Source organism: Coregonus lavaretus (genome assembly GCF_964263955.1).
Source record: "Coregonus lavaretus genome assembly, chromosome: 26".
NCBI lineage: Eukaryota > Metazoa > Chordata > Actinopteri > Salmoniformes > Salmonidae > Coregonus > Coregonus lavaretus.
The window spans coordinates 9,964,728-9,979,186 of record NC_140013.1 but is presented as its reverse complement, the minus strand read 5'-3'; the positions used below and the strand labels follow the sequence as shown (position 1 = coordinate 9,979,186).

Sequence of the window (14,459 nt, the reverse complement as noted above, 5' to 3'; positions counted from 1 at the left end):
GAGTGAAAGAGTTGATCTTGTCTGTGACCTGAGGGAGGTGTTTATCTTTCCCTTGAAGTTGTAGATTTAGTTAATTTAGCTTTCCAAATATGTCACTCAGGTAGGCCAGTTTTGCCAGGAAGTTCTCATCCTTAAATTTTTCTGCGAGGTCATACTTGTGCTCCTGCTCCGAAAACATTCTTATCTGCTCTCTGAGCTCAAAAACTCGGAACAAGACTTTTCCTCGTGACAGCCACCTTGCTTCACTGTGAAACAGCACAGCTTGATGTTCAGCTCCCATCTCCTCACAGATAGCAGAGAAGACTCTTGTTTTTAGTGGTCTGGTGATTGGGGTGTAATGTCTTTAAGTGACGCCTTAATTTATTTGGCTTCATGCTGTCCGCTGCCAACATTTTTAGACACAGTAAACATACCGGTCTTTCCTCGTCTCCCACCGTAGTCACAGTGAAGCCAAGCGCTACATACGCTTCGTCATATTTCCTCGTCTTGGCTTTCGGGAGACTTACGTTTGTCTCATTATCTCCGTCTCTCTCCGCCATTCTTTTCATCCCTGTTAAATATTTTTCCATGGTGTCTCTTAAGGGTTTGTTACCTGCACTTCATATCTCCTGCTCTGTGCTGTGTGCTCTTGTTCGGTGCAAAAAAACCCTACTCCCTGCGGCAAAAAAAAGCATGTTCCCCGGGGTCACACGCGCCCCCCCTGGCATCGCTCCGAGCCCCCCCAGGGGGGCGCGCCCCACTATTTGAGAAGGACTGGACTAGGTTCAGGACAAGTATGATTAAAGTGAGTGGAAAGACCGGTGTTTGTGTGTGTTTGTGTAAGAGAGAGTACTGTGATCAGTGGTTGAATAAGTACTTGAGTTAAAGTAAAGATACCTTAATAGAAAATGACTCCAGTATAAGTGAAAGTAACCCAGTAAATTACTACTTGAGTAAAAGTCTACAATTATTTGGTTTTAAATATACTTAAGTATCAAAAGTAAATGTAATTGCAAAATATACTTAAGTATCAAAGGTAAAAGTATAAATCATTTCAAATTGCTTATATTAAGCAAACCAGACGGCACAATGTTCTTGTTATTTTTTTATTTACGGATAGCCAGCGGCACAGTCCAACACTCAGACATAATTGACAAACGAAGCATTTGTGTTTAGTGAGTCCGCCAGATCAGAGGCAGTAGGGATGAGCAGGGATGTTCTCTTGATAAGTGGTGAATTGGACCATTTTCCTGGCCTGCTAAGCATTCAAAATGTAACAAGTACTTTTGCATGTCAGGGAAAATGTATGGAGTAAAAGGTACATTTATTTTCTTTAGGAATATGGTGAAGTAAAAGTTGTCCAAAATATAAATAGTAAAGTACAAATAACCCCAAATACTACTTAAGTAGTACTTTAAAGTATTTTTACTTAAGTACATTACACCACTGACTGTGAGTGTGTGTGCTTATGGGTGTGCAGTTGAAGTCCACTGTAGAGCACAGTGGGTTTTTAGAAGTGGGGTAAAACAAGTCAGACAGTAAGCACTGTGTACCCCATCCTTTCTCCCCTCGCTCCAGGCGAAATCCAGTCACTTGTCATGTTCGGAGTGCAATTCCCTTGAACTGGTTAGGGGCTCTTCAATAAAAGAGAACACACGTCCATTTTTATTTCCTGTACGTTTTTGTCAATGAATGTTCTGAGAGCAAATTGAGGACAATATGGCTCACTACAAGAGTAGGCTACACACCGAGACATTGACATGCCATATCAGTGAGATTGGACTTTAAGTGGAGGGAGAGACTGGTGTGATGTAGACAAGCCCAGTGTTGTGTCTGTCACCTCATGAAGACAACCTTTCACCCTCAAGGACATTTAGATGGACAGTTATAATCCCTCCCAAAATCTGTTTAGATCAGTGTCGGAAATTCATCAGTGTCAGTGCTTTACACTTTTCATCTGGGGTAATCTATCTATAGGAAACTGGGTCAGCGCTTTTTCCTATTTGTTTTGTGTATGCTTTTTGTCACATTGACAGTTAAGACAACAGAACGCTACACTATTCGCCCCAGGGCTCATCTCTTTTTAGCTGAAGCTGCATGAAACATACAATATTTATATTCCACATTTTTGAAGAATAAGTATGCCCAAGACTCCATTGTAGACTTTGATGCCTTTTCTCTTACCGATGCTGTTACCTTTTAAATGTTTCCACCACCTTGTTTTGAGGTGTACTACTAAAATGGGACAAACCGTAAAGTTCTGCAACTGATTACCTATCGCTCAGACAGATGTTACAGAGGGGGAAAACATCTGCTTGCTCTGCAGCCTTTACCCCTCGCTTATCAGAAGGGGCTGTGGAGACAAGCCCACGGAGAGTGCAATTTATTCTACACAACAGCACTTTAGAGCTGGCTAATTGCACTGTAAAATGTTGGCTCTGGGTAAAAGGGCTTTCTTTGTACTGTAGCAAAGTGGGCTTGTTTTTGTGGGTGTCAATGTATTTTTAACACCCACCCTGTCATAAATGTATGACAGAGGTAGAAGGAGCTGTGATGATGCTGTTAACATGTGACAGTAGAGAGAGAGTTGGTCCATTGTTTCCCAGCGGAGAATGTCATTACGTAATTGGTGCCTTGAATATTTTAGCTTCTTTTTTTGACGGCATCCATAATTCATGTTAATGCAGGCGCAACTCCCTGGTGGTTACATATAAACATTTCTTATTTTCCTTTACTTGTTTTTTTCTCTCCCCCTTTTAAACACGATGCTGACTAAATATTAGTGTCAGATATTTACGAAATACAATTACAACACAGCCTAATGTATCAAAATAAAATACCAAATACTTTTGTGAAGTATTGTATTTAATTAAAATACAAGTACTGTATCTTGTATTTTCAATATACATTAGCAATTTCCCCCCTTAACCTCAACAACATTCTCAGTAATGGGAACAAAAACATTTGACTTGCTATGACTGTGATGTGGTTGTTTACCTACTTTAGTTGAATGCACTGACTAAGTTGCTCTGGATGCTAAATGACCTAAATATAAATAAAAAAAACTTGCAAAGCATGCAGGGTATTATTATTCTAATTAGCTCCACCTCCAAACAAGACCACATTTGAATGACTGGAGATGGGAAAAGATCAATCAAAATGTATGAAAATAAAATACTAAATACTGTTGTCAACAATACATTTTTAAAATACAGAAAATAAATTGAAAGTAGTATAAGATTTTTTTATAGACTATTTAAGTCAAATGTCCTGTGCAGTTGTAAATCGAACAAATACATGTGTGAACACCAAAGTGTTTTTCAATTTCAACTTATTTTAGGAATAGGCCCTATATCATTTTCTATCAGGACTGTTGAAATTTCAAAATACAAAATACAGTTCTATAGAGTATCTTGTTACAAAATACACTGGACTGTAGTTCAGGCCAGGGAAATACAAATTACAAAATACTCAAAAGTTATTTAATATGTATTTCAAATACATTCAACCTAAATACTGCCCATTAGTATGACCCCACACCTTCTCCAAGATGAGCTCCCCCCGATTCACGATCATTTCACTGACGTTGGCTCAGAGGGCTCAGGTTGATGAAAGATCACCACAGGCTCTTTTCATGTGACTCCATCTCCTCTCAACCAAGTAATATTACATAAGATCATAATGCAACTACCGCTCCATGGCCTGATTAGCCACCTTCTCTCCCCTTCTCTGAATGGAACAGTGAGTTTAACCTTATTTGTCCATCAGAGCCAAAGCCCACAGCAATTTGCATGTCAGGATGTCCATTGTGCATGTCAGTTGTCCATTGTGTCAACTGTCTTTGCAAGGCTTTATACATTAGTGTAATGATGATATTATTTGAAAAGGGGGACGGCTGGGGAAATGGTGACGTAGTGTGGCTGTACACATGTCAGATCCAGGGTTTGGACAGGGACCAGGTGGACTTTGTTTGTTTGGGCTTTAGATTCCCAGAGAGTTAGCTCTAAGCGACCACATCGTTGTAGATTGACCTCAATGTGTTTACTGAAATCCCACTGCTAAATTATAGACTCACCCCTGTTCCTCTGCTCCCTTTGTCCCTCCCTCATGCACACACACACACACACACACACACACACACACACACACACACACACACACACACACAGTCATGACTTAGTCTCTGTGCACTGATCCAATCGCTGCTCAGTGCTGTCTGAGTACAGCGCTCTCCTTTTAATCCCCCTCTCTGTGGCGAATCAACATTCACAGCGCAGCCTTCGGTGATTCAGCAAGCGGTAGAGAAGTCTACTGAAACAGCCTACAGTAGGTACTCCTGCACTCTTCTTTTTCCCACTCTCTTCCCCCTCCTCAAATATTGTCGTCCCCATCACCCGTTTCCTTGGGTCGACCCTCGACTTTGTTTATTTCGCTGTCCCTGCATCCTCTAACACAACTCAACTTTGTACTTTGCTTGTTTGGCTGACAGTGTGGGGTATTTGGTTCACAGTGCAGTTAGTTTCACTTGAAGCGGCTCTTGAGCTTTCAATCACTCTGCCTTGTGATTGTAATGCACATTGAAGAAAGAACACATGGGCAGAGCATGTTTGGGACATGCTAAACAAAGTACGATTGGTGCATGTGAATTGTGAAATGCATTGGCAAGTTAGTGATGCATGGCAAAATGACCTAGGCTTTTAGCCTTCTAAGCTGGTAGACTAATGACCTGACTCTCATGACGGACTTTACATGGTGGTATTAACATTTAAGCTGATATAACCATCACTTCCATTTTTGCTGGGTTGACCACATTCCCATTTATGTCAGTCATTTCTCTCTCGTGAGAGTGAAGACGTGGTAAATAAATCATTAGACCAGGGACTGTGTGTTGACCTTGAAATGTTATTCTCAGAATTATTCTGACACATCCCTATGTCTTAAGATGTTTGGAATTAGAAGCATGACTTTGCATTCAAACTGTAAACAAACAAGACCAATAGGTCACAACTGCTAGTTGTCTTACTCATTGATGTTGCGATACAATATGGGGTAATGAGGATATATAGATAGTTCAACCACATATAGTTATTTCGGGCTCAGTCTTAACTATGAAAACAAAAAGGGGAACTACAAGCACTCAGATCTCTTCAAGGGCCTTCCTTTATTCTCTGAAAATCTTGGCACTTTAATTAAATATACATATTAAGAGGTTTATGGAGATTTTATAAATATTTTTTACAAACAATTCTAAATGTGATGTAAATGGCATTTATTTTTGTTACAATTTCACTTGTTTTTGAGAAATGTACCCACAACCAGCGATTCATTTCGTAATCGTCATTGTGCAGTATGGGGGCTCTGAAAAAACCTGAACAAAGGCTCCAAAAACACCCCAAAACTTCATTTTTAGAAACTGAAAGCTCTCATTATAGTGATGCATGTTGTTCACATGAAATAGTTTCATTCCGAACCTTAATCACAACGTTATATTCCAATTTGTTGCAACTCGAGCGATACCTCTCCGTCCAGTCTACAGGTAAATGCCAAAATAAAGAAAACACTTGAGTAAATGAGGGGTACAAAGTATATTGGAAGTAGGTGCATCCACACTTGTAAAATCTATGCCAAGGTGCATTGAAGCTGTTCTGGTGTCTCGTGGTGCCCAACGCCCTATTAAGACATTTTATGTTGGTGATTCCTTTATTTTGAAAGTTACCTGTAGCAGCAGGTTATACGGAGAATGGAACAGCCGGATAGGGGAAACGGTTCGTGTTGCACAAAATGGAATATAACGTTGCGGGAAAAGTTCAGAATGACACAATTCCATGTGTACAACATCTAAAGACCTGCATCACTATACTGAGAGCGTTTAGAAAATGACGTATTTGGGTGTTTTGGATCATTTGTTCATGTTTTTTCAGAGCCTCCGGACATGAGGAAATTAATCGCTGGTTAGGGTAAGTTCCTCAAAAACAAGCAGTTTCTGGACCCCTCATTTACTCAATTGTTTCCTTTATTTTGGCAGTTACCTGTAGACTGGATGGAGAGGTATCGCTCGAGTCGCAACAAAAATATAAATTTGGTTGTAAAAAAGCTCCTTTTAAAGGTTTCTTATAAATTATTGTTCCTAGTCTAAATTGCATCTTAGTTCTTCTTCCCTGTCATCCCTATTGGAAAAATGAGTATCTGGAGCACAACACTTAAATGGAGACATATGATGAATATTTGTGGTAAGAGGTCACTTAAGTGCTGCTATGCATACATGAATAACTATGATGTTCATGATGTTTTATAAATATGTTCAGTCATCCTTCACACAGGCCTCCCCTGTGTGACCATGTGAGTTGGTATTTTCTATTCTCTCTTAGAAGATGATATCTAAACCATCTGGATATTGGATTTTGGATATCATCCAATCTATATTGGATATTGTCTTGGATATTATCTTCCATAATACAAATAATCTTCCATTGTAAGAAATGTCCTTGTTTAGAACTTTCGCTTTGACACCATGGCTGTACCTGAGCCTTAGATTAGGTTTTGTTATTTTTACTGATAATTGGTGAGGTGAGGGAGACGTTATCAGACCGACTGATCATTAAAAGAAGAATTGAATGGAGAACTCTCACCCTGCCTCCACTTCAGTGACAACGTCCGCAGACAACTCTTCCATCCAAACGCGGCAGGTCACATCACCTCTGGTTGCTTTTAAACTAAGTTAAGTAGTCGGGAAAAGTGTAAGGTCTTAAGGCCCTTTGTGGTATGCATGGTGATTGGTCAATCTACATATAGCGCATGTATGGATGGAATGACACCTTCAGAACTTTCCCTGGAACCTAAGCAGGTTATTAACTTTGCTGAAAGGAGTTGCTATGAATATCCAGTGTCCTACTCTATACGGGGGTCTGAATGTTGTGGAGTACCATCAGAGCTTTATTTGGGACCCAGATGTTTGTTGACTGTGATATACGTTTTGGTGGACAGTTCATCTTTAGTTGCCTCAGTGGAACACACTTTTGGCACACACTTCAGCACAGTTAAACACCTGATACCACCAACGGGCGGCAGGTAGCTTAGTGGTTAAGAGCGTTGTGCCAGTAACCGAAAGGTAGCTTGTTCTAATCCCTGAGCTGATTAGGTGAAAAACCTGTCGATGTGCCCTTGAGCAAGGCACTTAACCCTAATTGCTCCTGTAAGTCGCTCTGGATAAGAGCGTCTGCTAAATGACTAAAATGTAAATGTAACTGTAATCATTGTCTGGTGAATAGCATTTGGATAAACCAAAAAACAATAACTCAAAGCTGGAGGCAGCTGGTCATTTGATTTGATGTGTGTGTGATCATCATACAAAACAACACAGCTTCGGGGCCTGTATGTTATTTACGTCAACATTGATCATCCCTGTCATGACGCCACACCTCTCTGGTGGCCTTGTGGTGCCCTTACACCCTGCGTGTTCCTCCCGGGGTTTAATAGCACACTGAAATAAAACTGGGATGACATAATCAAAGACATGGTTGTTATTTAGCTGGGATCTCCTCTGTGACAGGAAACAGAAGCCTGTCAGTTAGGCTCCCCGGCCTGCCAGTGAATGCTTGGATCTTTTCCCATTGCCTTGTTAGAGAGTATTAATTACAACTCCTAACAGCGGTCTCTATTGATGAACCTCAAGTCTTAATTTGCTGCTTCCTTCTGTCTGTTTTAATAGGTTTCTCATTGGCCTCCAGGGACAGACATAGCTCATTGTGAGCCAATCAAAGTAACTTGTCTCATTCCCTCACCGGGTCTGTGTCTCTGTGGTCTTTCACAGTAGCAGAAGGCCTTAGACACATCCTTACCATTGAGAGACATTAGGCAGGTTTCCATTAACCCTGATTTATTCGACAAAAGCAAAAGCAATCATTGCGACATGTGTAATGGAAACGGCAGATATAGGAGACATTTTCTAAAGATCAACAACATTTTTATCCGTTCGACAGGGGTGGATTTTTATTTTGTCTAACTTCTTTATTGTGACAAATTATGATGGAAACTGTTTTTCCAATAAATGACGATTGTACTTTTGAAAGTACACGGGGCACGTGATGTCATTGTCACGATCGTCTGGGTAAGGAGTAGTAGACCAAGGCGCAGCGTGTGAAATGAATATGACTTTATTTATATTAAAGTATCTAAATACAAAACAAAAGACGACTCGTGAAGTCCACAGTAACAACGACTGAACACGGAACAAAAACCCACAACCCTAAGGTGAACATTGACAGTTTAAATATGGCTCCCAATCAGAGATAACGAGCCGACAGCTGACACTCGTTACCTCCGATTGGGAGTCACATGACGAGACCAGACACACCAACCAAAACCAAACACAACCAAATGAACACACCCTATACCCAACACAACCAAATGAATACACCCTGGCTCAAACTACACAGTCCCGGAGCCAGAGCGTGACAGTACCCCCCCCTAAAGGCGCGGACTCCGACCGCGCCTACACCCCAAAATAGGGGAGGGCTGGGTGGGTGTTGCTCCTCGGAGGCGGCTCCGGCTCCGGGCTTGACCACCACCCCACTTCACTCCCCCCGTAGTGCCCCCGGTCCGATCTGACCCAGCTTGCTGGATCAGGACCTCCGACGCGCACCCCTGGCTTGGCGCGTGAGGTAGGAATGGACCGGAACTGGCAGAAGATACGCACCCTTTGCCTGGTGCGTGGAGCCGGAACAGGCCTCACCAGGCTGAAGACTCGCATCCCTGGCTTGGTGCGAGTAGCAGGAATGGGCTGGATCAGGCTGACGGCTCGCACCCTTGGCTTGGTGCGAGTAGCAGGGACGAGCTGAACCAGGCTGACGACTCGCACCCTTGGCTTGGTGCGAGTAGCAGGAACGGGCTGGACCAGGCCGACGACTCGTACCCCTGGCTTGGTGCGAGTAGCAGGAACGGGCTGGACCAGGCTGACGACTCGCACCCTTGGCTTGGTGCGAGTGGCAGGAACAGGCCGGACCGGGCTGGCGACGCGCATCGTCAGTTTGGTGCGAGTGGCAGGAACAGGCCGGGTCGGGCTGGCGACGCGCACCGTAGACTTGGTGCGGGTGGCAGGAACAGGCCGGACCGGGCTGGCGACGCGCACCGTAGGCTTGGTGCGAGTGGCAGGAACAGGCCGGGTCGGGCTGGCGACGCACACCGTACACTTGGTGCGGGTGGCAGGAACAGGCCGGACCGGGCTGGCGACGCGCACCGTAGGTTTGGTGCGAGTGGCAGGAACAGGCCGGGTCGGGCTGGCGACGCGCACCGTAGACTTGGTGCGGGTGGCAGGAACAGGCCGGGCTGGGCTGGCGACGCACACCGTAGGTTTAGTGCGTGGAGCAGGAACAGGCCGGGCTGGGCTGGCGACGCACACCGTAGGTCTGGTACGTGGAGCAGGAACAGGCCGGGCTGGGCTGGCGACGCACACCGTAGGTTTAGTGCGTGGAGCAGGAACAGGCCGGGCTGGGCTGGCGACGTACACCGTAGGTCTGGTACGTGGAGCAGGAACAGGCCGGACAGGGCTGTCGACGCACACCGTGGACTTGGTGCGTGGAGCAGGAACAGGCCGGACAGGGCTGTCGACGCACACCGTGGACTTGGTGCGTGGAGTAGGAACAGGCCGGTCCATACTGGGAACACACACCACTGGCCTTAACCGGGGATCAGGAACGGGCCGGACCGGACTGGTAACACACCTCAGTCTCTCACGCCGTGCCTCCACTACTTCCCTCCCTCTACTCGCCAATGGCTCCCGCAATCCGGTAGCCTTCTCTCCACGTCTCCCTGTGGCAGCCTCCTGCTGCCCAGCCGCCCAAGCCATGTGCCCCCCACCAACAACTTTTTGGGGTTGCCTCTCGTCCTTCCGACGATGGCCCTGCTGACGCCGTTGCTCCTCTCTCGCCAGGGCCTTGATCCTCCCCCAAGGTCCCTTGCCCCCGAGCATGTCCTCCCAGGACCACGATTTGCCCACCTGGGCCATCGCCAGCCTCTCGATCTCCTTACCCGGCGCTTCCTCCCATGTCCAGTCTCCTTGCTCCTGGACACGCTGCTTGGTCCTTTTTTGGTGGGTTTTTCTGTCACGATCGTCTGGGTAAGGAGTAGTAGACCAAGGCGCAGCGTGTGAAATGAACATGACTTTATTTATATTAAAGTATCTAAATACAAAACAAAAGACGACTCGTGAAGTCCACAGTAACAACGACTGAACACGGAACAAAAACCCACAACCCTAAGGTGAACATTGACAGTTTAAATATGGCTCCCAATCAGAGATAACGAGCCGACAGCTGACACTCGTTACCTCCGATTGGGAGTCACATGACGAGACCAGACACACCAACCAAAACCAAACACAACCAAATGAACACACCCTATACCCAACACAACCAAATGAATACACCCTGGCTCAAACTACACAGTCCCGGAGCCAGAGCGTGACAGTCATCAAGTAATTACTGTATAAGCTCCACTCTACATTTAATTCTAAATGCCTACTGCTTGCAAAATAGAAATGTTTAACTATTTAAAAAATATTTGCAAGACCAGGATTGTCCTGACCTTCAAGAATAACTGAATTGCTTCGCCTTGCTTTCCTGGTTGGCTGGCAAGTTTCACCATCCAATTATTTCAGGAGTGAAAGTTTCACCATGGCACAGACTTACCTAGGCTGTGCGATACATTGGCACATTATAATGATTAGATATTATAATGATTAGATATGGCAAATATTAGTCAATTATTGCATTCTATCCATGCAGGATACCTGAGACATGAAACAGATCGGTGGGAGGGCATACAGGATGTTGCCAATTTATTAATGCGCAATTTGCCTAAATAGGTAATGGAAACACTTCAACCACAACATTTTTATTCAACACAATTATTTTGGGGGTGTGACGTCATTATGTCCAGCTGTTTTAATAGACGTAAGATACACTGAACAAAAATATAAATGCAACATGCAACAATTTCAAAGATTTTACTGAGTTACAGTTCATATATGGAAATCAATCAATTTAAATAAATTAATTAGGCCCTAATCTATGGATTTCACATGACTGAGAATACAGATATGCATTTGTTGGTCACAGATACATTTAAAAAAATGGTAGGGGCGTGGATCAGAAAACCATTCAGTATCTGGTGTGACCAACATTTGCCTCATGCAGTGTGACACATCTCCTTCGAGTAAAGTTGATCAGGCTGTTGATTGTGGCCTGTTGAATGTTGTCCCACTCCTCTTCAATGGCTGTGCGAAGTTGCTGGATATTGACGGGAACTGGAACACGCTGTCGTACACATCGATCCAGAGCATCCCAAACTTGCTCAATGGGTGACGTCTGGTGAGTATGCAGTTACGACACCAAACTGGTGACGACGATGAGCACGCAGATGAGCTTCCCTGATACGGTTTCTGACAGTTTGACAACACTACACAACTTTAATTGTTGTTCAATTGAAACTTTGGTGGACACCAAGTTCTCCCTGATCACTCTTCCTGATAGGAGGTGTAGTGGAGGTAGCCCGGTGGTTCCTCCTGCTTCCTCTCTCTACTTATAAGTGGCAGATGGGAGGAAGAGAATGATGAACCTGTCCCTTCCTGATGGATCGAGCCTGTCCCCATCTAGACTGGGCAATGAGGCGCGGGGACAAGGAACAGCTAAATGATTGGGCCATCACTGGGTGCAGTTGTCCCGTCTGGCTGGTCCTGCCATATGTTAGAGCAGGAAGGGCCAACTCAGACTTAGCTGATAAATGGATGTGCGTTTTAAGCCAGGCAAGGTGAAGACGGGTGAAGAAGACAGAAAACAAATCTGGCCGTGTCCTCCGAACGTTCTTCCAAATACACAATATATCCAAAAGTATGTGGACACCACTTCAAATTAGTGGATTCGGCTATTTCAGCCACACCCATTGCTGACAGGTGTATAAAATTGAGCACACCGCCATGCAATCTCCATAGACAAACATTGGCAGTAGAATGGCCTTACTGAAGAGCTCAGTGACTTTCATCGTGGCACCGTCATAGGATGCCACCTTTCCAACAAGTCAGTTAGTCAAATGTCTGCCCTGCTAGAGCTGCCCCGGTCAACTGTAAGTGCTGTTATTGTGAAGTGGAAAGGTCTAGGAGCAACAACGGCTCAGCCGCGAAGTGGTAGGCCACACAAGCTCACAGAATGGGACCAACTAGTGCTGAAGCGTGTAGCGCGTCAAAATCGTCTGTCCTCAGTTGCAACACTCACTACCGAGTTCCAAATTGCCTCTGGAAGCAACGTCAGCACAAGTACTATTTTTTTTACTGCACCTTTAAATTGTTAATGGGTTTTAATTGTGAGTAGTATAGTTTGACTCAGTAAGTTATTTGAGGACATCTTATATACAAACACTGGTGAGTCCCATAGGAGAGAAGGAGACAATGCCTGACTGTGTTAGATAATATAGGTCATGCAGCTGTGATCGTCAGAATAGGACACAGGGTAGAAACCCCACAGTGACTAACCAGATGCTCTGGATTGTTCTTGTGTTCCCCCGTCTGCCCTCACAGCACTGAGGGTATTTCTGTTCACGTCATACAGTTCACATTATACGTGGGATGTTCCTAATTACCTACATGTCTCACCGATGTGTTTCTAGTCTCATCTCCCTCTCGCTATTCAACTTGATATACCCTTAAAAACACATTTAGTATTCAGTACTTCAATAACTGAGTAGTGGACCATTTTTATTTTTTTATTTTTTATTTAACCTTTATTTAACTAGGCAAGTCAGTTAAGAACAAATTCTTATTTACATTGACGGCCTACAACCTTATGATACCTTATGATATCTGTTACCCTCCAGATGCTATTTTTGGACACAGGGTTACAGAACTGCTGTACATATAGAGGGGTTGGGTTAAATGCGGAAGACACATTTCAGTTGAATGCATTCAGTTGGGTTACAGAGCTGCTGTACATATAGGCTATCTCTGATAGGCTATTATGCTGGCCTTGATCTCTGATAGGCGATTATGCTGGCCTTGATCCAAGTCATTTTCTCATCTCTCTCCTCTTTCTTTTGTCCCTCAGCATTTTCCGTCTGTGAGTGGGGCATTCATGGATTCCCCGTACAATGGCAACACGTCCCTCCAGACCTCCACCTCCAACCTCAACGCCAACTTCTCCCGGCCGACCGAGGTGGAAGAGGAGGGCAAGTACTCCAGTGACGCCATCTGGCTTTGGGTAGCCGTCATTGCAACCATCGGCAACATAGTAGTGGTAGCAGTGGTTTGCGCCTGTGCCTTCTAAGACCCGTTAGTTACAAGCACACAGCCGAACCTCCCTCTTGCCCCCTCTTTCCTCCACTTTAACCTATCCCTGTATTAATTTTCCTCTTGTAAGTGTCCATCCATAATATTAAAGCCAAGGCCCTGTTCTGAGGGTCGACGGAATATGATAGTGAAAATATAGGGACTGGCTTAACTGATGTTCTCTAGGACTATGAATGAGTTTCTAAGACTAGGAATGAGAGAGACAATCCTCTGTAGTTACCATACTGTATCTTACCTAAAGCCTATGTCTCCCACTGTTATTTTTTAAAATGCGAAACGGGGAAGTGAGCTGATGTGGCCTGTGCCTTTTTATAATGAACATGGTAAATGAGTTATGGAAGTGGACAATATGTAAAGCAGCTAAGAGCCTCCCTTCTGCTTTTCAATCGGAGGGTTCTCAGAGGTCAGCCTAAAGGATTAGGGAAGAGTACAGCTGTGAGATCCCCTCTGCCTATGAACCTGAACAGAACACCACAACATATATCTTTGTCTGGTTTGTCTGGAGTGGATATGTTGATGCTGCTGTCTTGGTCCAGTTCTCTCTTTAAAAAAGATATTTGTATCTCAACGAGACTAACCTGGTTAAATAAGGGTGAAATAAATAAACACCCAATCAGCAGCTCTCGTTGTGACGACCAGTGGAGAAATATGTGACAGATGGTGGCTGGTAGGGGGGCAGAGGGGACAGCGGAGGGGCCCAGGGCAGGCTTGGCAGTGCCCCCAGTACCCAGTGTTCTTTCCTGTGACTGCTGCACCCCTGCACTACCATTCACCATTACGGCTCTGTCCTGTCCTCATCAGCCTGTAAGTGATAGAAATCTACCAAAGCACTTTACAAAACTCAATAAAGTGGGGAGTTTTCTCCCATTTTAACTGCAATGTTCAGTGCCCACCTGTTGCATCTCTGCAGTGGCTGTAGACCTGTGCCAGTTTAACTATGCAGTGATGACATCCCACTGGGCACACACTGGTTGAATCAATGTTGTTTCCACATAATTTCAATGAAATTACGTTGAACCAACATGGAATAGATGTTGAATTGACATCTGTGCCCAGTGGGATAGCTGTGGCTAATGTTTATGAGTGAGACAAATGTATACAAACACAGTATCACCCAAAAGCCAAAAGAGTGAATGAAGTTGTCAGC

At 44.4% G+C, this 14,459-nt stretch overlaps 1 protein-coding gene across 1 annotated transcript in view; it reads left to right on the top strand.

Moving 5' to 3' along the window:
* Nucleotides 1–13,400, top strand: part of LOC311101244 (uncharacterized protein C14orf132) — a gene marked incomplete at its 5' end in the record, with an annotated part of 32,784 nt that extends 19,384 nt beyond the window's left edge. Inside the window, one exon of the mRNA XM_084142358.1 lies at nt 13,071–13,400. Coding sequence (XP_083998484.1) covers nt 13,071–13,289 — 219 coding nt within the window. The 3' untranslated portion in view covers nt 13,290–13,400. The remainder of the gene's footprint in view (nt 1–13,070) is intronic.
* Nucleotides 13,401–14,459: the final 1,059 nt, after the last annotated feature.